Source organism: Talpa europaea (assembly GCF_964194135.1).
Source record: "Talpa europaea genome assembly, chromosome: 5".
In the NCBI taxonomy this organism is placed as follows: Eukaryota; Metazoa; Chordata; class Mammalia; order Eulipotyphla; family Talpidae; genus Talpa; species Talpa europaea.
Window position 1 is genome coordinate 90,612,303 of NC_140071.1, and position 24,337 is coordinate 90,636,639.

Below are 24,337 nucleotides of genomic sequence, written 5' to 3' on the forward strand. Positions count from 1 at the left end.
AATCACAGGAGAATACCAAACATAGCTCAATATTTGGAGGGAATGAATTCCTTATCTGATAGCATATATGTATATCTTACTGCATTTTACCTTTGCATAATCTAAAAAATATTATTGGCAGAAGATGGTTAATATCTGTCTTCCAAGGTATAAAGTATTATAGAAAGCCCTTTTTCCTATGAATAAATGGAAATCTTTTATTAATTAGTTACCCCCCCACACACACATCCTCATTTTGGGGGAATGAACAATTTCTTAACATTCAATAAAATGCAATATACTCAAAATATATTAAATATAATTTTATGCTATTATGATAACTTAGAAGAGATTTTGTATGTTGTAGTAAATCAAGGCCATTTAAATAAAAGTTTCTGATTCTTTTCTGATTCATAAGCATGATGTTTAGGTGTTCATAAAATTGTGTGAGATGTGTCTCCCTCAAACCTTGTTCCAACACAGGCAGCATTGCCCTTCTGATTAAACACACACACACACAAACACATACACACACACACACGTCTCCATTGTTCTGATGAAATAGAAAAGCCAAAATTAAAATGTGAGGTTTTTTTCAAACTAGTTGACATAATTTTGTAGACTATTATATACAAATGACCAATAAGCATATGAAATGCAAGAAATGCAAACGAAAAGAAATCACTACACTCCAATAACGGGAGTTTCATTATTTCCATTTAAACATGTGAGCCCCTTCCACTACTCATCCACTTGTATATAATTTCCTTAAGATCTCACCTCAAAGCAGCCTTTTAAAAAACCTATTCTAATCCTCTAAGTTTAAAGAGGTCAAATCTGTTTTTCCTTACTACTGTCCATTTCCCCTAGCAGAGCATTTGTTGCACTGTGTTGTAATTGGTCATGTAATTGTCTGTACCCATAAATGGACTCAAGGGCATGGGCCACTGCATTCTTAACATTGATTACAGAGTACATATTGCAATTAGTATTAAATATTTCCAAAATGATTATGATTTCTGATAGCAGCAAATCCAAGTAGTTTATACTGATAAATACAATTTATACATTTGACTTCATTTTATTACCAGAAGAGTTAATTACAATCTGTGATCACATTTTACATTTAAATTAGGTTGTATAATATAGGAAACCAATATACCTAGTGACAACTTATTATTCTTATTTACATTTTTAGAGTTGAAACCGAAGAAAGTAAATTGGGTGATTTTTATGCAAAATGAGACCAAAGCAAGTTGAAGAATATGATTTATCCTTTATGGAACTTAGGATGTTTGAATTTTAGACTAAATACCTAAAGTGATTATTATTTTGTAATTAATAAAAACACTAGTAGTTATTTTTGGTTTTGACTCGTAAACGCCTTAAATAAAAACTTAATTCTGGGCCTTCCCTGGTGGCGCATCGGTTGAGCGCTGGGCTGCAAAGCTGCCCACAGCCTCTGCAGCACCAGTTCGATCCCATGGCATGGCAGACCTCTCTTGCCACTCCTGCTTTCCCCTCAGCAGTGTATTTCATTGGTCTGCCTGTTCTGTTCCCCGCTCTGGTGAATTTTCTCAACCTCCCAAGCTTCTGAATAAATAAATAAATAAATCTTGCATAAATAAATAAATAAATAAATCTTTAAAAAAAAAAAAAACAACTTAATTCTATGTTATATCTTTGTTGATGAAATATAATTATTTTAGGGCCTCCCTGGTAGTGCAGGGGTTAAAATCAGCGCCAACAAGCTATCGCCAGCCATGAGTTTGATCCCAGCCAGCCAAGGAGCAACCCACATGGCGCAGCCAATATCTCCAGTCTCACAGGCTGCTCCCCTCAGCAGAGTATTTCAGTCAGTCTGCCTGTTCTGTTCCCGGCTCTCTGGTGAATCCTTTCATACTCCACCCCTCACCTCTGGCTTACACCCCAGTTCTTGTATGCACAAATAAATTTTTAAAAAAAAAAAGAAATACACTTATTTTAAAACTTACAATAACTATTCACAATCATGTTTATATTGAGCCTTTAGGAAGCAGAATTTAGGAAATAGAGACTAGAAGCAGCCCAATTGTCATGAGAACCTTAAGAGCTCAGAAAGCATTACTATTATCTTCATCTACCGCTGCAAGGGTAGCACAATATTGTGAAGTGATAAGAAGAAAAAGGAATGAAACACAAACTATACTCACAGATATTAATTGAAGCTACTGGTCCACAGATTTGGCACCAAAGAAGGCTATCAATTTCAGTATAAGAATGAATCATCAAAGACTTTTATAATCTGCTTCTATCAGCTATTAAATTGGAAGAAATAAAGTATACTCCCATTTGTCTTGCTGTAATTTTGAAGAGGTCATTACTCTCATAGATTTAATTGTTGAAACTTGGTTGGTGACTGCTATAATTCTAAGAATATTCTTAGAAAAAAATTTCTTTATTATTTTATTCTGACATCATGATGTTAAATAAATTATCAGCTTACAAATGCTGATGTGCCTAACAGCATACTATAGAACACATAATTTAAAAAGTGTGGAACTATACAATTTGACAACTTGACTTACTTGGCTCTGAGGTACTTCATGATCAGCACCCCAATACAATGTCATTCCCAGAGAATAAATGTGGATCTAGGAATAAAATTTAAAAAATTATTTTATGATAAAACTACATTAAAAATCTAGCAAATATTACATATTGAAAACTTTTTGTTCCAAAGGAACTATAACTCACAATTTAAGAATCATCATTTCATATTTTGCATAAAAATATGATAGCTTAAAACTGAAAATATGACTAGAAGCTGTTAGAACAGACTTTCCCCCCAAATGTCCCTGCCAATCCTCTATGTGTAAATCACTTTTATTTGTTCTTATTTATTTCAAAGTTTCTTATGTAAATGCAAGCAAATATGAACATATATCTTATTTTCTTCCTCTTATACAAAAGGTGAAGAACTTTAAAAATTACTGCACAAGTTGCACTGTTATGTCCATATCAATGTTCAGAGATCTCATTCTTTGCACTGTTGCACAGAACTCCATTTTGCAGCTACAGCGTTGCCTACTTAACTGACCTGTTATCAATGGACAATTAAGACTTGTTTTTCAGACTTTTACTGAAAAGTCTGTTTTCAGAAATAGTTTTAAGCTGTGTTAGTTTGTACACTCAATTACTTCTCATGAAATGATTCTGAGACTATGGATGGAAGGGTAACTCATCTTCAGTTTTTGATACATATTGCTAGATTCCCCCACATATAAGTTGTATCACTTTGCACTCCATCAGAAACATGTAAGACTACTCCACAAGCCCTATCTAGGAAATGTATTATGAAGATTTAGAATTTTGGCAATCTGAAAAGGAGGAAACAAAAACTCATTGAAGTTTTGATTATGTTTTTCTTACTATGAACAGACGGCAGGGGTAGATCCAAAGAAAGCTGGGTCAAAACAGAGTTCTCTTACAGTGTTTGTTTGGTTCTTAAAGATTGGAAAAATAAAAACCTTTTATGGGATGGATATGATCCAACTGGGAAAACTGGAACTGCAAGACAGTGTGGAGACTGCTAAAAGAGCATTTCTTAGTGGCATGAGAATGTGGAAGTTAATGCACAAATGGAGTTGACTTTACAGAGGAGAATGGACAGTTCATCTTTAGTAAAGGGTCAAGGAATATGGTTATTTATGGTCATGGGATCCTGGGAAAATGATGCTGATAAACAAGAAATGAGATTTTTAGCTGAAAGTGAAAACAGTTAATCTTTCATAATAATCATTTTCCAATCTCTCCTGTTAAGAGATTCGGTGCTAAACGTTCAAGCTCATCTCTATCATGATCTTATGCACCTTTTTTGCACCAATTTGACTCCAGTGCCATCTTATTTTCTTGCCTTTATTTTCAGCCTATTATTTTTATTATATGAACTGTTCCAAATCCTCTTCAGAAATAGGTGGGGTAGATACAAAAAAAAAAAAAAAGGTACTGTCCTTACAATCTCACAATATTTTAATCTATTGTTAACACTGCCTTTAAATTACAGATTATAAAAGTTGTTCCTCTTTTCAAATATTTTTAAGGCTCCCAATTTATCTAAATTCTTTAAAAGAATATCAAGGCTTATTCTGACATGTCTACACTTCCATTTTCCAGGCATATTTTTGAAGTTTTCCTCATGTTATCACATCGTTCCCTATCATAACCTAAACACTGCAGCACTACTAGATAATTTCCTGATCGCAAAATAAATCAATATTCCTTGAGCAATTCTTTCTACCAAGAATTTCTTTCACCTGTCAAATCCTACCAATTATTGATAGTCCAGCAAAAATCATTTATGATGTATGTCATATAAACATTCTCAAAGAAATAAAGCATTGTCTCTCATATGATATAGTTATATTTCATTTATATCTCTGAGAAAGTTAACTAATAATATCTGTAACATAATTAAGATGTGCTGTTGCTTGCTTTCCTTAAGGAAATCTTTTTTTTTTACATATCTTAGTATCACTTAGCAACTAATATAAAGCTTGTACATAATGGATATTCAATATATGTCATTTGAATTCAACTAGATGTTCGTGAAGTTCTGTTTTATCACCTTTCTACTTAGACTTCAAAGAAACTTATATGTAAACACCTTTTCAAAGACTGAAAAAGCATAGAAATTATCAGAAAGTGCTTGCAGCACTGGTCATTCATGATGGACTGAACAAATGCAGAAGCAGTTAAGAGTAGAGTCAGGGCCTCCCTGGTGGCACAAGGGGTTAAGTCTCAGCACTATGAAGGTATCTGCAGCCACTGCAGCACGAGTTTGATCCCCAGCCAGGGAGCTACCCACATGGCGCAGCAGATCTCTCCTGTCTCGTCGCTGCTCCCCTCAGTACCGTGTTTCAGTCAGTCTGCCTGTTTTTTTCCCCACTCTGTCTCTGGTGAATCCTCTCACAACACGCCCCCAACCAGGCTCCTCTGGCCTACACCCCAGCTCTTGTATGTATATAAATAAATAAAATAAATCTTTAAAAACAAAAAGTAGAGTCAACAGAAATTAATTCCTGACCAATTTAGGAAAGATTTCCTGAGATGAATGAAAATTAAAAATGATGCCTTCCTTACAAATTGGGAAAATAAAGGTTCATTCATTTACAGGGAGTACAAAGAAGAGGACATAGGTTTCAGGATATGAGAAGAAATATTGTCTTTAGTTTCATATCTACAGACTCTGAGTTATCTGTGTGATATTCCACTGAAGATATCTAATCAGTGGCTATATATATGTCAATAATTTTGTACTAAAGATACATAAATTTGGGCGCTGGCAGCGTATAGTCACTAATTTTAGGGTTAAAAAAATCTGATAAAAGATTGTAACCTACTGCCCAGAAAAATAAATATACATTTTTTGTTAATATATGGTTTTTGAATTTTATTGTTTTTTTTTAAAGATTTATTTATGCATACAAGAACTGGGGTACAAAAGCCAGAGGTATGTGTGGGGGTGTGTGTGTGAGAGAATTCACCAGAGACAGAGTGGTGGACAGAACAGGTGGACTGACTGAAATACACTGCTGAGGGGAACAGCGGGCAGGTCAGGAGAGTTTTGCTGCACCATGTAGGTAGCTCCCTGGCCAGGGATCGAACTCATGCTGCAATGGCTGCAGAGAGCCTCATAGGTTGCATCTTAACCCCCTGAACCACCATGGAGGCACCAATATACAGTTTTTGAATTTTAAATGGTCTCTAGAAACCATTGCTTTGACCTCTGAGGGTATCATGAAACATGAGAGTTTGATCCTTTGATATGAAACTGAAAGTTTTTCCACTAAGATCTGGTATAAGAATGTCCACTTTACCACTATTATTCAACATGGTAGTTAGCAGACCTCTTCTGTTTCTCCTGCTACCCCCCCCTTAGCAGTATATTTCAGTAGATCTGCCTATTCTTCTCCCCACCCTGTCTCTGGTGAATCCTCTCACGCCCCACCCCTCTGGCCTCCAAACCCTATCTTGTATGCATAAATAAATAAAAATAAATTTCAAAAAGGATTTAAGGAGTAAAACTAAGAAAGAAGGAGGAACGACATCTACAATGACAGCTATAAAATAGTTTTTAAAGAAACAGAAAACACAAAGAAATGGAAATATATTTCCTGCTCATGGAGTGGAAGAATTAACATTGTTAAAATAGCCATCTCACACAAAGCAATATACAGGTGCAATGCAATCCCCTATCAAAGTTTCAATGGAATTCTTCTAACAAATATAACACACATTACTAATTCACATGGAACTACAAAAGACCCTACATAGAAAAGCAATCCTGACAAAAAAGATGAAGAGCAGTGGTATAACACTGCCAGCTATTAAGCTATACTACAAAGCTATAATAATTAAAAAAAGAATGGTACTCGAATAAAGACACAAAGACCAATGGAGTAGAACTGAGAGTCTAGAAATAAACCCACACCTATATACAGTTAATTTATGACAAAGGAGCTGAGAGTATACACTGGAGAAAAGACCACATGTAAAAAAATGAAATTAGTTCACTATCTCACACCATACACAAAAATTAACTCTAAATGGATAAAAGACTTGGGTGTAAGACCCAAAACCATAAATATTCAAAATAAAACATTGGCAAAATATTCCGAAACATTGGCAAAACATTCCAAGTGATGTATTTGTGAACTTTTCTCCAACAAGATAAACAAATGAGACTATATAAACAACTGGGCGTACATCAAACTAAAAAAGTTCTGAAGAGGAAATGAAACTACCACTGAAACAAAAAGACAACCTACTGAATGGGAGAAAATATTTGCACACCATACAATCAATAAGGGGCTAATAATCAAGGTATATAAAAAACTGCAACAAGAAAACAACTCAATCAAAAAATGGGCAGAAGAGCTAAACAGGCACTTCTCTAAAGACAAAAACGGCCAACAGGTATATATCACATAGCTTATCATCACTATCAGGTAAACGCAAGTCAAAACCACAATGAGGGCCTCCCCGGTGGCGCAGCGGTTGAGCGCTGGGTCGCGAAGTTGCCCGCAGCCTCTGCAGTGCCGATTTGATCCCCGGCTGCTCCCCGGCCACCGAAGGAGGGTCCCACATGGCACGCAGACCTCTCCTGCCGCCCGCTGCTCCGCTCAGCAGTGTACTTCAGTCCATCTGCCTGCTCTGCTCCCCGCTCTGTCTCTGGTGAATTCTCTCACCCTCCCGTGCTTCTGACTATACCCAGTGCTTGTATAAATAAATAAATAAATCTTTTAAAAAAAAAAAACCACAATGACATATCATCTCACACTTGTGAGAATGGCATATATCAGAAAGACCAGCAACAAGAAGTACTGGTAAAGATGTGAAGAAAAAGAAAGACTTATAAACTGTTAGTGGGAATATAGACTGGTTTAGCCCCAGTGGAAAACAGTATAGAGGTTTCTCAAAACAGTAAAAAGATTTCCCATATATTCCAGAAATTCCATTGTAGGTAATTCCCTGAAAAGTGCACAAACACTAATAAAAAGGGATGCATGCAACCCTGTGCTCATTGCAGCACCGTCTATACTAGGCAAGCAATGGAAACAACCTAAGTTCTCTAAGACAGATGAGTACACTAGGAAGATGTGGTATGTGCACACATTGGAACTGCTCAGCAACAACAAAAAAATAAATTCTTGACTTTTCCCACAAAATGGATGGAACTGAGAGGATTATGCTAAACTAAATAAATCAGAAGGAGAAAAATAAATGTCATATTGTGTCACTTATATGTGGAATATAGAGAAACAAAACAAAGATTCAGATAAAGCGATTGTAATGGCATTGTTTTCTTGATTTCTTCCTCTTCTACCTTGTTGTCTGCAGAGGAACACCACTTGTTTTTGTAAATTGATTTTGTATTTACCCAAAGGACACATAAACATCAACTCCAAAGAGCACCTGCACCCCTATGCTTATAGCAGCACTGTTTACAATAGCTAAGCTTTGGAAACAACCCAAATGCCCAAAAATAGATGACTGGATCAAGAAGATGTGGTACATATACACCATGGAATATTACTCAGCATTCAAAAAAGATAAACACATGCAATTTGCAGCAACATGGATGGCACTGGAAGGGATCATGCTCAGCGAAATAAGCCAGAAAGAAAAAGAAAAATACCGGATGGTCTCACTCACAGCAGGAATCTAGAAAACTTAAATAAGGGACCAGGAAAATGAACAACTATAAGAAAGTGAAAATCAAAATCAACAAAAAACTATGAACCAGAGACACTCTGTAGGGGGTTTTAGGGGAGGGATTGGGGTCAAAATAAGGGGGTTGCAATTGTATGGGGAATATAAAAATAAAATTTATAAGAAAAAAAAAAACCATAGGTACTTTACAGGTCTAATGCCAGGAATATATGGCTCCTTACAGCAGCAAAGTTATCAAACATGGCAGTATCAAATAACCATTTGGTTAACTTAAAAAAATCTCCCATTCTCCCAAAACACACTCCACAAAACAAAACAAAAATTGATTTGTAACCTGTCACTTCACTGTAGTGATTTATCATTACAATTATTTTTTAGCAGAGTCTTTAAGAAATATTCATATTATCATATAATCTACAAAGAGTGACAATTTTACTATTTCTTTCCCAATTTGAATTCCTTTTTTATATCCTCCTTGGCCTAACTGCTCTAGTTAAGACTTCCACACTATGTTAAATAATAATGGTTAAAGTGAACATCCTTGTTTTGGACCAGACTTTGGTAGAAAGCTTTTAGTTTTTTTTACCACTGAGTATACTAGCTGTGGTTCTGTCATATGTGGCCTTTATTATGTTGAGGCATGTTTCATGAGACTTTTATCTTAAGTACAATAGTAGTTGTATCTTATCAAATCTTATTGATATGGTTTATGATTTTTTTATCATTCTTTTTGATGATATGGTGAATTATGTTGATTGATTTTCAGATGACGTACTATTCTTTCACTCTAGAATAAATCACACTTGGTTATGGTGCATGATACTTTTAATGCATTGTTGAATTCAGTCTGCTAAGATTTTGTTGAGGATTTCTGCATCTATGTTCAATGGGGAATTTGGTCTGCAGTGGTTTTTGTTGTTGTTTTTGTGGGTTACTTGTCTGGTTTAGGCATTGTGGAAATGTTGGTCACATAAAATGTGCTGGGAAGTATTGACAATTGCTCACATTTTCCCTTAGATCCATTAGTTTTTATAAAACTATTTTGAATTCTTAAAAAAATATGAACTTTTTTGAACACACTATCATTTAATATTTTACGGTATTTTCTCCAGAGGATTGAAGAAGGGTGGCCCAGTGTCCTTTGTGATCCCCACCAAAATAAAAAATACAATCAAGCAAGAAACTTAATGGTTACCTTTTCAACATCTGAGAGAGAAGTTAGTGATTGATTTTGAAGAACTTCAGGTGCAGTGAATGCGCGAAGATCCTGATTGGAAATATTTTCATCTGTAAATGATACACTACCCGACGGCAGCAACAGGAGAGACCATGGAGAAATGATGAAGCCAAGAGCAGCAGGATCGGCAATGCTTACTGGTTTGTAACCATATAGAATAAAAAGAAAAAAGAAAGGAAATTGCTTAAAATTATAACAAGCGGAAATACAAATCATTTAAATGAATATCTCAGTCTGTTCAGACATATCTTAATGTGCAGTTACATACATTAAATCAACACATTTAAAAGACAGTGAGTTACATATATCTACTAATACTAGTATTAACAAAAATGCCTTGAAGGGGCCTCCCCTGGTGGCGCAGCAGTTGAGCGCGGGGCTGTGAAGCTGCCCGCAGCCTCTGCAGCGCTGGTTCGATCCCCGGCCACCAGCGAGGGTCCCACGTGGTGCACAGACCTCTCCTGCCATGCCCGCTGCTCCCCTCAGCAGTGTATTTCGTCAGTCTGTCTGTTCTGTTTCCCACTCTGGCTCTGGTGAATTCTCTCACCCTCCCGCACTACTGACGGTACCCAGTGCTTGTATAAATAAATAAATAAATCTTTAAAAAAAATAAATAAGGGTCTGTGGGATGCTTTATACCAATTTATGAACCCCAGGTTGAGTCCTAATTTGGTGCTTTTAAACTGATAATTGCTTTGGTAAGTCATCAGATTTGGAGGTAAATTTTAAAAAATAATGAAAGTTAATATGTGCATCAAAATATTTGTTTGAATTTGGAATTGTGTTTGCATTTGTTCATTACCTCACTACAGTTTTAGTTGTCTTACTGTTAAATGTGATCAATGGGTCTCAAATTTTTTTTTTTTAATGTTTGCCTGTATGGGTGCCTAAGAATTTATGTTTAGGAGCAATTTTTAAAATTTCTTTACTTTTGAGTATGCCTCTTCTCAAAAACAATGGTATGAATCAGAATCAACAAATAAACTTAGAACTTCATTTTGTCCTCCTACTTCAAATAGAATTTACTATAGGTTTTAAGATAACTGCTAAGTAAAGTATGTCACAGACTCAAACTGCTACAGGAAAACCACAAAAGAACTGTAACTGCCAATGATCTTATTATTCAGTCTAAATGGGTTATACTGATTTCTAAGTCAAATTGTAAGAAATTGACAGAAATCTATGGAACAGTACTGCGTTCCCTGAAGACAATTTTCACTAGAATGGAATCATTTATTCTTTCTGACATTTTAGTTTTAACCTAGGTTAAAGATTCTGGTAATCACAATTAGTATCACGTATCAATAAAATTGTAAACTGCTAAAAATCAACCCTCTTTGAAAATTAAAGCAACTATATATTTTCCTGAAATTTTATGAATCTGAAATGTCTTTAATAACAATGTTAAGGAAGAAAGACAGATTTGAATGCACCTTTTAACCAGTGAGCACATCCATGTCAAGTTACTGACCAATGGTCCTCATAGTCCTACACAACCATCTATCAAGCTGCTAAAAAAAACATGGTTCTCGATTCTTTTTTTTTTTTTTTTTAGGATCTATTTTGCATACAAGAGCTGGGGTATGTAGGCCAAAGGGGTGGGGGGGGGGGTGTGGTGAAAGGATTCACCAGAGACAGAGTGGGGAGCAGAACAGGGGGACTGTCTGAAATACATTGCTGAGGGGTACAGTAAGGAGAAACAGGAGAGGTCTGCACCATGTGGGTTACCTCTTTGGCCAGGATCTAACTAGTGCTGCAGTGACTGTGGATAGCTTCATAGTGCTGAGATTTCACCCCTTGCACCACCAGGGAGGCCCGGTTCTCAATTCTTTTTTTTTTTTTTTTTTTTTAATTTATCCAGTTCTCAATTCTTAAGGCAAAATATATTTCATATGAATCACATGGTAAACTTATGTATATTTTTGCCTTTCATAGTTCGTTTAGTTTCCTGTTAAAAGCTGCTTCCTGGGTATTTCATGAACAAATGCAATGCAATCCAATTAGAAAAGAACTGTTCGGCAAAATATTCTCTCTGCCAAAAAATACTATTCGAAACATTGAAATTTCATATCATAGACATTATAAAACAATCCATAATCAATTTCTTTCAAACTAGCAATGCACTAATGTATGAAATGATGACAGCCTATAATCACAGTAGCAGCAATAGAGGTCAGTGAAAATAGAAATTTCCTGACAGATAAGATGTGAAGAGCGAGAAAGAGAATTAGAATGACTAAAAGATTTTGGAGTAATAAAACAGATGGAGTGCTATCAACTGAGATAGAAAAGACTGCAGGATAGTGCAGGCTGCTGAGGTAGGGGCTGGGTGATATTAGAAATTAGAATATTACTTTGTGACCTATTAAGGCCATGCCATCTATTAGATAATTCAAATAGTAGTATATCAAGCATGCAACTGAGTCTGGAGTTTGGAACAAAGTCTGAACTATGAGTGTATTTTGGAAAAAACTAGGCTAATAGACAGTATTTAAAAACCCTGTGACTAAATGAGATCACCAAAAAGTTATGAGAGAAAAGAAAGAAAAGAAACTATGCCCAAGGAGTGAGTGCTACGACACACCCACATTAAGACTAAATGCTGGCCCTTCTCTATCTTTTTTGCCAGATTGTTCTCCTCTTGGGCATCCATGCATGTAGGTTGCTGCAATTTCCTTCTCACACTTCTTTCATTTATTACCACCAATTTCCACTCCACTATTTTAGCTTAGTCTTTTTTATTAGCTTTTTAACCAGTTCTTCAGCATCCAATCCTGAACCCAAAGGAAGTGTTTTGGATTCTAATTCCTATCATTCTTATTTGGGAATAGAATTGTTATTTCCTGTATATCTGTTACATCTGAATTTATAACTTGCTGGGAATTAGAGCTAACACAGAAAAATGAAAGTCATCCAGAAATCTAAATGCAATGTCCTGGCCTGACATCCTAGATGTTGGTGTCCACTTAGAACAAAAAAAGAGTGTGCTAAACTCTCTCTCTTCTTTATCCCAAACCACAGATTGACCCTACCCCATCCTGACAGAGTAGCACAGAACAGACACTGTTGAAGATGAAAGCAATCCATAATTGCTTATCACTCTGAAATTATTAAAAGCTTTACTACTTATCAGCACACCCAACAACAGCAAAATATTATTTTTCTGATAAGAACACTTTCAATTTTTACATTATGCAACAGGTTTTTGTTTTTAATAAAAATGTAAAGCATAACATTATTTTAAGCACTATCCATATTTAAACATAATATTCCCGACTTTATAGGTTATTTGTTCATAAGAATCTAGGATACTACAGGGAAGTGAAGTATATACATAGATTAAACACAAGACAAAAGACTACAAGGTATCTCAGAGAGAAATGGAGACTATAGAAGGGAACTTGAAAAAGAGTAAAATTACTTTGATTATAATAAGAGAAAAATCACTTCTTTTTTAGGTGGCCCTTTACGATGACTAACATTTGACCACGGTTATAGCGTAGGTTCCAAAAAGAAGAAAAAGCCAAAGCAAAGGCATGCGGTCAGGAAACTGAGTTTGTACAAGGAACAGCAAGAAATTGCAACAGAGGAATGGTGGAGAGCACTGAGAAACACAATTACCATGGTAAGTCATATTTTTGTGCTTGTTAAAAAACACGCACAGAGAAATGATACAAATATTTTCATTGTTTTCAAGTGTGATTTTAAAATGTCTTGCAATAAAGCTAAAGCAGCTGTGACAACAAACTGTGTTGCTGTCAAATTCCCAAAACACACACAGGACATTTAAGTACTGAATTCTTTAGGAAACAGTCAAACCACAAAATACATTTTTCAATCATTGTAAAAGTGTTATGCAAACCTACAAGTGAGGAAATTTAGAGTGCAGGCTAGAATCACTTTAATTTGCTCCCCTTTGTCTGAAAGGAAAAAAAATTAAAGGAAATATATTCAAACTCCTTTAAACAATGCTAAAAGAAATTAAAAATGGAATTCCAGAAGCTTGTAATTCAATATTCTGTAATGTTTTAGCTGCATGATTGTCCTTTAAAAAAAAATGCTATTATTATGAAAGAGCAAATCTGATGTAAACTGATTCCAGTAGTAAAGATTCTATTTATAGACTTTTACCAACATTCCACAGAAAAAGTTGCTTAAGCAGAATTTCAAAGAGCTAGAGACAAAGTTAGAAATAAGCAGAAATATTTACATGCAAAGAAACGACAACGTAGAGCTGCTTTCCAATGTTCCCATAAACTAAGACCCATATATACATGTATTTTCCCCAAGGGATATTACAATTTCCTTTAAATTTTCTCCTTTGTTTTACATTTGTCTTCCATTTATGGCATAAAAACTAGGAATATGATCATAACTGAGCAACAAACATGACAAGGAAAAACGAATCCAAAGTATCAGGAAAATTATTATAAGACTTAAAACAATGACACTACTTTGACCTGAAAAATTCCTTTGCCTATTTAAGCAAATACAGAGAAATTGCAGCCCTATTTTAAATGCCCCATTAGAACACTTGGCAAAAATGTATGAGACACCACTATTTCAAGCTCTGATGGAGTTGATGAAGTCATTTTATGATACATAGTTCTGAAAAATTCAATTCCTAAAAACAGATATACTGTTAAGTCACCTGTCTAGTATAACAATGGACAAATACAGAAGAATAAATGATATAAACTATTTCCCCTATATTTTGACATTTTCTGGAGAGTAAAGTTTTGTAAAAAAATTATTTAAGGTTCACCTGAAATTATAGTATATGCTACATATTGATTTCCATTTAAAAATGTTGTTACTAAACAACAATCCAGTCAAAGAATGGGCCGAAGAGCTAATAGGCACTTGTCCAAAGAACATATGCAGATGGTGAACAGGCATATGAAAAATTTATCAGCACTTATCATTAGGGAAATGCAAATGAAAACCATAATAAGATACCACCTCACACCTGTGAGAATGGCCTATATTTAAAAAAATCAAAAACAAGTGCTGGAGAAGATATGGGGAAAAAGGAACCCCTGTATACATTAGGTGAGAATGTAGAACTGGCCCAGTTCCTAGGGAAAGCTTTATGAAGGTTCCTCAAAACACTAAAAATGGATCTGCAATATTGACTCAGAAATGCAGCTCCTGGGTTTCTATGCAAAGAACACAAAAACACTAATTCAAAAGGAAACCTATTTATAACAGCCAAGATATGGAAACAATCTAAATGACTCCAAACAGATGAGTGGATCAAGAAAATATGGTATATGTACACAATGGAATACTGCTCAGCAATCAAAAAAGATAAACGCATACCATTTGCTCAACATGGATGGAACTAGAAGGGATTATTCTAAACAAAATGAGTCAGAAGGCGAAAGATAAATACCAGATGGTTTCACTTTTAAGTGGAATACAGAGAAACCAAAACAGTATGAGGCATCCAAAATGGGAGGGAGAAGAAGAGAAGTAGGGGAAGGAAGAGGAGGAGGGTTGAAGACAGGGTCATGGGAAGACCACAAAATATGGACGATGAGTGCTTTGATGGTGGGAGAACCATGGTTGACTATACCTGAGGGAAGAAGCCCTATACCATCAAAGACATAACAGGAATATAAGAAAAAGGTATTTCCTTAAAAATAAAAAATGAAAGAAATCACCCAACAACTAATTAAAACAAGTTACCCTACTTTACCTAGGGTTTCTAACTCTGAAGGTCTGATATGGGGTCCGAGAATCTGCATTTCTAACAGTTTCCCCCATTGAGGCCGATGCAGTTAAGTCATGGACACATTTCTGAGAACTATTCTATTATGGCAACTTTTAGCAATAAGTAGGAACATTGGATTTTTCATGGTAACCCTTTGTAATGCTTTATGTCAAAACCATAGTACCAAGAGAACTTGTTGCCTGAAGTCATTTAAAAATACATTGTATCTTGTACACCATTTATTTTGGTTTTTTATTCTTACCCTGATTCAAGGTTTGAGCTGTCAAACATCTATTTATTATAATCACTGACGGTCTTTTTTTGGATTTACTGAAATTTCAGACCAATCCTAGGAATCTAGATCATCTGAAAATGAAGTTTTTTTTAAAACTTAGAATTTAAAAAAAAATTCAGTATCTCTAATGTGAAATAGAAGAGTAATCTTTTCTTGATTTTACAAAATAAAATTATATACATGACAAGAATTAAGATAATCCATGCAATATAAATTGATAATGATAGACCTTTCAAAGACATTTTACATCATGCAAATTTTCTTGATATAGCCAATATTACCACAGCATTTAATAAAGTCCTCTCCAATTTATATTCTGATGTAACTGGTCCCAGGCCTTGCTAATCATCCAAATCTCTAAGCTTACCCAGGAGATATGGAAAGATATCAAACTGTCATGTTCATTTTATTCCTTTAAATGTATTACTTCATTAATGTAGTAGGTAGCTTCACTGAACTGGAGACAGTATAGTGCAATGGTCACAAGCATAGACTGAAGCCAAAATAACTAGGTTTGAATCTTAGATATGACATACATTTATTACATTTTGATCTTAAATAACCTACTTAGCCTCTCTGGGCCTCAATTTTCTCATATGTGCAAATAGCTTTTACATCATAGATAAGGCTGTTGATATCTTCAGACTCTGAAGATATCAAATATAGATCAATACATCTAAAAAAAATCTTTACTTAATTAAGTTCATTCTCAATCACCTTTTAGCTTTTTTTGCCCCTAATGGAAAGCAAGGAGTGTATCATAAATAACAAGCACTGTACATTTCAGGAAAAAAATCATCAAATTCTCAAATTGCTCTATTCTAGACCTGTAGGAATTTTTTTTTGGCATCTCTTACCTAGAAGTCCTATTAAAAATAAAGAAGATTAAGACACAATGTATCATAAATGCTATTTTTTTCTTTAAATCCTTGGAGAAATATACCTTCTAAGCATCTTCTATTACATGATAATCCTAGTTAGTATAAATCCTCAAAAATCAGTTTTAAATCAAACCAGTTTATAATTACTGAGTAACAAGTTATGTGAAACTGATGTTACTATCCCTGGTCATCACCTTTACACACAACATGAACTATTAAATGATGTTTTTTATTTCAATGGATAACATAAAACTATAGCATTAACATAGTTTCAGAAATTTTTATTTGCAGAAGTTATAATATTTTAATAATATGAAATTATGCAAACTTAACACTCATAGTAATATATTTTATCAGCTTTTCTTCATTAAGAGTGAAGATATAGTCTCTTCTTATTGAGGACACAGACACACACATTTTTCTTTATTTTTTAAACACTGAACATATGAAAGTCACCTATCCAAACCATAATCACTGGAACCTTGGTGTGGCTTTTAATCAAGTAGGCTTTTTATAGTTTTGTTTTGTTAGGTACTTGGCAAGACTTGGGGTAATACCAAACTATGTCATCTTGGTAACAAGCACTACTGAAGTTTAAGTTTCACGAAAGTAATTAATATACAGGGTTTCTATATTAGTAAAAATGAGTTGGTTGGGATTATTAAAAGCAACAGGGCTTAAATGGCTGAATAATATGGATAGAAGGAAGCAGGTCTCTATGAATTTGCTTTCTTCTTCAGTAAAACTCCTTGGCCACCTGCTCCAAGCAATATAAAAGAAACAGTAGTAGTTCCTTTAATTTATTCCTTGCTTTCTTATATTCTGAGGAAACTGCTCATTTTTTCCTTTAATATATGAAGTTGCTCCTATTTGGTTTTCCTTTAATTTCTACCACTCCCTACAACCTTTTCTTTACTTGTCAAAAACTGCCCACCCAAAATTTAGGCTAAAATAGTGAGAAAAAACACTATAACTGTTTTTACATATATCTTATGGAATATAAGTTTAAGGATAGGAACTAAGGATTTCCTAAAAAACAGGTACAATGATACTACAGTAATGTAATTAAAGTACTTGAGAAAAATGAGTATGTTTACAATTACAACTCTATACCATAGGTCCACAACCTTAAAAAAGGTGTCCTGCCCTACCTATTCTGCTAATGACAATAACATCAATTTAGGCTTTTTCTGGTCACAAAATAGTTATTTTGGAGATCCATTATGAAAAGAAAAAGGTTTTCTTTTAACTTTCAAAACTTAGCAACTCTAAATTATTCAATCAGAAAATACTCCAATAATCGACAAAGTGCAACACCCATTCATGATAAAAGCCCTTGAAATTCTTGGGATACAAGGAACATACCTCAACATCATAAAGGCCATCTATGACAAGCCAACAGCCAGTATCATTCTCAATGGTGAAAAGCTGAAAGCAATTCCATTAAGATCTGGAACAAGACAAGGATGTCTACTCTCACCACTGCTTTTCAATATAATACTGGAAGTCCTAGCCAGGGCAATAAGACAAGAGAAAGACATCCAAGGAATCCAAATAGGAAAAGAAGAAGTCAAACTATCACTATTTGCAGACGATATGATATTATACATAGAGAACCCCAAAAACTCCACAGAAAAGCTAATTCAACTCATCAATCAGTTCAGTAAAGTGGCAGGATACAAAATCAACACGCAAAAGTCAGTAGCCTTCCTATACACAAACAATAAATCTGAAGAAGAAATCAAAAAAACCATCCCTTTTGTTATTGAAACAAAAAAAATCAAATATTTGGGAATAAATCTAACAAAAGAGGTAAAGGACCTATACAAAGAAAACTATAAAACACTGTTAAAAGAAATAGAAGAAGACACAAAGAAATGGAGAGACATCCCCTGCTCATGAATTGGAAGAATAAACATTATTAAAATGGCCATCCTACCAAAAGCAATCTACAGATTCAATGCTATTCCAATCAAAATTTCAATGTCATTCTTCAAAGAAATAGAACAATTATTGATGAAATTCATATGGAATCACAAAAAAACCCGAATAGCCAAAGCTCTCCTGAAAAAAAACAGAAGGGAATGGAGGCATCACACTCCCAGACTTCAAACTATACTACAAAGCCATAATCATCAAAACTGCATGGTATTGGAACAAGAACAGACATACAGACCAATGGAATCGAATAGAAAATCCAGAAATAAACCCACAGATTTATGGTCAACTAATCTTTGACAAAGGAGCAAAGACTATGCATTGGAGCAAAGAAAGTTTGTTCAATAAATGGTGCTGGGAAAACTGGGTCGCTACATGCAAAAGAATGAAGCTTGACCACTACCTCACACCATACACAAAAATCAACTCAAAATGGATTAAAGAACTAGACATAAGACCTGAAACCATAAAATACATAGAAGGAAATATAGGCGAAACACTACGGGATTTGCACATCAAAGACATCTTTACAAACACATCACCCAAAGCAGTGATAGTGAAGGCAAAGATAAACAGCTGGGACTACATCAAATTAAAGAGCTTCTGCACAGCAAAAGAGACAATAACAAAAACAAAGAGAAACCCCACCAACTGGGAGAACATTTTTGCACCCAACACTAATGATAAAGGACTGATCACAAAAATCTGCAAAGAGCTGATGAGACTCAACAACAACAAAGAAAATAATCCCGTCAAAAAATGGGCAGAAGAGCTAAAAAGAAACTTCTCTGAAGAGGAAATGCAAATGGCCAACAGGTATATGAAAAAATGTTCAACATCACTTGTCATCAGGGAAATGCAAATCAAAACTACCATGAGATACCATCTTATACCAGTGAGAATGGCACATATTAAAAAAACTAGCAACAACAAATGTTGGCGAGGGTGTGGAGAAAAAGGAACTCTTCTGCACTGTTGGTGGGAGTGCAAACTGGTCCAACCACTGTGGAAAGCTGTGTGGAGATTTCTGGACCTACTAAACATAGAGCTTCCATATGATCCAGCAATTCCACTCCTAGGTATTTACCCAAAGGACACAGAAACATCAATTCCAAAGAACACCTGCACCCCTATGTTTATAGCAGCACTGTTTACAATAGCTAAGCTTTGGAAACAATCCAAATGCCCAAAAATAGATGACTGGATCAAGAAGATGTGGTACATATATACCATGGAATATTACTCAGCATTCAAAAAAGATAAACCCATGCAATTTGCAGCAACATGGATGGCGCTGGAAGGGATCATGCTCAGCGAAATAAGCCAAAAAGAAAAAGAAAAATACCGGATAGTCTCACTCATAGCAGGAATCTAGAAAACTTACATAAGGGACCAGGAAAATGAATAACTATAAGAAAGTGAAAATCAAAATCAACAAAAAACTATGAACCAGAGACACTTTTAGGGGGGCGGGAGGGGAGGGATTGGGGTCAGAATGGGGGGGGCTGCAATTGTATGGGGAATATAACAATAAAATTTATTATCTAATAATAAAAAGAAAAAGTAAATACTCCAATATTGACAACTTTTAGTTTTTCAAGTGTGAGTCAAAGGAATTTTCAGATTTGTTAATCTGAATATTATAACAAACTTATTCACAAAATATTTGATTCTGGGGTTTGGGAGTGGGACACAGGCTTTCTGTCTAAGTCACAGGACTTAGGAATTTAGATATGCATACCAGTCTACTCAAAACACAAATAAGAATTAACATCCTTATAGGGGCAATAAATGATATCCCAGCTCAATCAAGCTGCTTCTTGATCTATAGTTGCCCCATTTCTATGTCAATTAACCGATACTAAAAACGTCAATGATGACTTTAGATCCCTCCTTAATGCTTAATTTTTTTTTCTCCAGCTTATAAAGTCACACATGTGGCATTTTATAGAAGATCCATGGCAAGCATGAAGGTGTCAGAACTATTTTATCCAAATTATAATTGTCATTTTTATTAGATAGGCAGAACGTCTATCAGAAATAACTTTAGAAGAGAGACAAATGGTTCTCTATAAGGAGGAAGATGAATTAATGACACAAACTATGAATGTCACCTATAGTACATTTAGAAATAATCTGCCTAACCCATCTAATAAGATTATCTTTATTTGGCTTTTTCTATTTCATTCCCAAAGTAAAGTAAATCACAAATGAAATTCCTACTCATTTTTTCTTCTATAACACTTTCTAGAAATTCAACAAATATCTACATTGCATCTCCTCAAACTTTGGGAATGAGCACCTTTGATCCTCCCTAACTTATGTGATAGATGAATGTCATTAAGTACAAAACCAGTATTAGAAAAGATTCAGAGATTAACACCAATTTCCCCAAGGGGAGTCCAAATATTGAGCGCAATACTATTCCACACATGTTCTATGTTAGTCTACAGAAATTTAAAAAGCCAAATTTGCTCGAAAGGTAGATCTTTCCTAAAATATATCAATCATATACTGCTTGGTCATCTATTCAAGCAGTTGAAAAATGTTAATTTTGAATGGTAGTCAATTTAAACACTTGATTTCATTGTTAGCTCAATTTTGCCTAAGGAATTTTGGAACCAAGTGCTAAATATCTTAAAGCATTATTTCTACTGCCACCTGATACCTTCATGACAGCTTCTGTAGATGTCGCAACATTGTATTCTGGCAGACAAACTATATATATAACTGAGGTGATTAGGAAGATAAATAGATTTAATGGTGAAGACCCTTTATAAATCAGCAGGAATTTTTCTCTCCAAATGCAAAGTTTTACATTAAAGGAGATCTTCCTCCCTGCTATGTGCATAAAGCCAAGGGAAAAAATAATATAAAAGTTTTAGAGGGAACTTGGTGACTATGTTTAACTTTTAAGGGTCTACAATTCATACAAAAACTGAAAAAAATGAATAATATTCAAGGATGAGTAGCATTTATTTTTATGATTACAAAGCATTTTCTGCTACTCTTATATACACAACCCCCTTTACATTGTAAAGAACTTTTCCCTCCTAAAGGGACCTTTTCCCTCCAAAAGGGCAGGAGGCTTACTTGAATGGTAAACTATTCCAATTTAAAAGAAAAAATTTAGCATACTATTTATAGTAAAAAAAAAAAATCTTAACCGCAACATGACCCTACAAAAGTAAAAATTTCAACATGTTACTGAAAGATGCAAAGCATAAAGCCCCTTTTAAATTTCTATATTTGAGAAAAGAAATTGAGATTTTTGAAACATTTTCTTTAAAAAGCTTAGTTTTATGAGGTGGATAAATCTCAGAATTTCAAGTAAAAGTAGTGAGACACAAATAAGTTTACATTGTATGAGTCTATTCAAAGATGATTAAAATCAGGCAAAAATGATCTCTGATAGAAGTTTACATTGTATGAGTCTATTCAAAAGATGTTTAAAATCAGGCAAAATTGATCTCTGTGATATGCCATAATAGCACTCTATTCTGGGTAACAGAGAAGTTACCAAAATGGAGATCAGGGAGTCTCCCTCAGAGCTAGAGATGACCCATGTTTTGATCTGGGTGGTAGTTTTGTGGTGTAAACATTCATAAAATTTATTAGGCTGCATAATTTAGATTGCTCCTTACTGTATATAGTGTACCCCAATATTTTTTTAAAAAAATTCCAGTAAGTATAAAAATCAAAACAATAAATATTAGTGAGCAAAACTCCATTAATCAGCACAGATAGGGTTAGAGAATACAACCTATAGCAACTTTCCCTTTTAAATATATTAGGAGTTGAGGCCTCCCTGGTGGCACAGGGGGTTAAGCACTGCACTATGAAGCAATCCACAGCCTCTGCAGCACGAGTTCGATTTCCAGCTGGCCAGGAAGCAACCCACATGGCACAGCAGACCTCTCCTGACTCACCCGCTGCTCCCCTCAGCAGTGTACTTCGGTCAGTCTGCCTGTTCTGTTCCCTACTCTATCTCTGGTGAATCCTCCCACCTCCCATATCTCTGGCCCATACCCCAGCTCTTGTATGCATAAATAAATAAATCTTTTTAAAAAATGAAGTAAATAGAAACATTATGAAACTAACCTTTGATTAAAAATTTAAAAATAAATAAATATATTGGGGCACCTAGAGCCAAACTAATTGCATGAAAACACAGTGCACTCACAGTATTTTAAGGGAATGGGTGGTTACCACAAGTACTATATACACTTGCTAAACAACTAACATTAATTTTAAGAATGATAGATATTGAATTAATTTCATGTTTTATAGTTTGTTTCCAGGGAATAATGGGGTAATTTTATCTGGTTCAAACACACTTAACTTGAAGGACCTGTTGTTTCTGGCCTTATGAATGCAGGGCAAGATGTAGCATGTCAAAGATGACTTGATACACCCTGTTAATCAACACAATTATGACTGTAGATAATTAGGAATGTAACATAAAAAGACTAGTTAGGATTGGTCTTTTAAAAGCTATATACGCCATACAAAGATTTACTCCAAAACTTTTAATCCATAAAAATTTTCTCTAATTTCCTATAAAGGATTTAAAAAAAAAAAACAAACAAACAGGAAGTCAATTTCAAGTTCAATGCTTTCTCTCCCTTTTCTGTCTTCTCTTACTTAATCTTACCAGATTCAAACAAATCTTTATGTTTTCTCTGCTTTGGACTGTGCAAACTCTAAACTCAGTATCCTTACCATTCTCATGCACAGCATAAAATTCTCAAACTGTTTTAATTCTTATCCTCTATACCTCTCTAAATGATAACATTTTATGATTTCAAATTTGACATCATTATTATTGATGTTTTATATAGTCAGTGATTGTTTAGATTTACCATCAAGTTGACTTATTGTTTTGTTCATCATTTCTCCTTGTGAAATAAAAATTTCTAACTTTTTCGTTCTGGGTTAAATTTCCTTCTTCCTGAAATACATCTTTTTACAGTTTTTTCCATGGAAGTTTGGGTGGCAAAGATTCTTCACTTTTCACATAAAGATGTCCTAGCTTTGGTCTTTTTCTTGTACCATAGTTTAGCAAGATATCAATTCTATCGGTATACTCCAATACAGTAGATATTAGGCAAATATGAATTTTAAGAACTTGAAAGGTGGCTGTGACAACTGAGGAACTTAGTATTAAATTTATTTTAATTATTACTCAGTTTTTGGAAAACATTAAGTATGTTTGGAACAACTTAAGTTTGTAAATCTACTTTTGCATCAGCAGGTTGTATGAAATCCAATTATCTGTGATATTTTTAAATACAAATTAAGATATAGTATAAATGTAAAGAAGATTTTGACAGTACAAAAGGGGCACATTTTGTTAATATTATTTCATATTAATTATATATGGAATGACATTTTTGATACAGTAGATGAAATAAAAATGCTAAAATTAATTTTATCTCCTAAATCTTTTAAAATATGGAATATAGATTACTTTATATTACATGTATGATGTATATTATATTTCTTCAGATAGTGTTGTTCTAGATTATCATGGTAGTTTTAGGATGATTTTTCTATCAAATTCTAATTCTGTTGTTGCTATTAAAAAGTCTGCTATTAAGCAGAGATGTCACAACTCACAAGGCTGCAGACCAATATCCCTGATGAACACAAATACAAAACCCTCAATAAAATATTAGCAAACTAAATTTATAATACATTAAAAGGATGATAAATCACAACCAAGTAGGATTTGTTCTAGGGATGCAAGGATGATTCACCACCTGCAAACCAATGAAATTCACCACATGAACAAAAGAAAAAGTAAAAATCATATGATCATATTAATGGTGAGGCACAAAAGCATTTGACAAAATTAAACATCCATTTATGATACAAACTCGAAAAATGGGGGTAGAAGAAACATATCTCATCACAATAATGGCAACATGACAAACTAAAAGCTAGTATCATACTCATAGTGAGAAAGTTTTTTCTCTATGATCAGTAAAAGACACTTTTGCCACCACTATTCAACACAGTATTGAAAGTCCTCGATAAAGTAATTAGCACAAAAAGGTTTTAAAAGGAGTCCAAAT

General features: G+C 34.4%; 1 protein-coding gene across 1 annotated transcript in view; it reads right to left on the reverse strand.

Moving 5' to 3' along the window:
- PTPN13 (protein tyrosine phosphatase non-receptor type 13) overlaps positions 1–24,337 on the reverse strand; it is a gene marked incomplete at both ends in the record, with an annotated part of 165,822 nt that overhangs the window by 135,759 nt on the left and 5,726 nt on the right. The window contains 2 exon segments of the mRNA XM_084234234.1: positions 2,547–2,612; positions 9,389–9,567. Coding sequence (XP_084090360.1) covers positions 2,547–2,612; positions 9,389–9,567 — 245 coding nt within the window.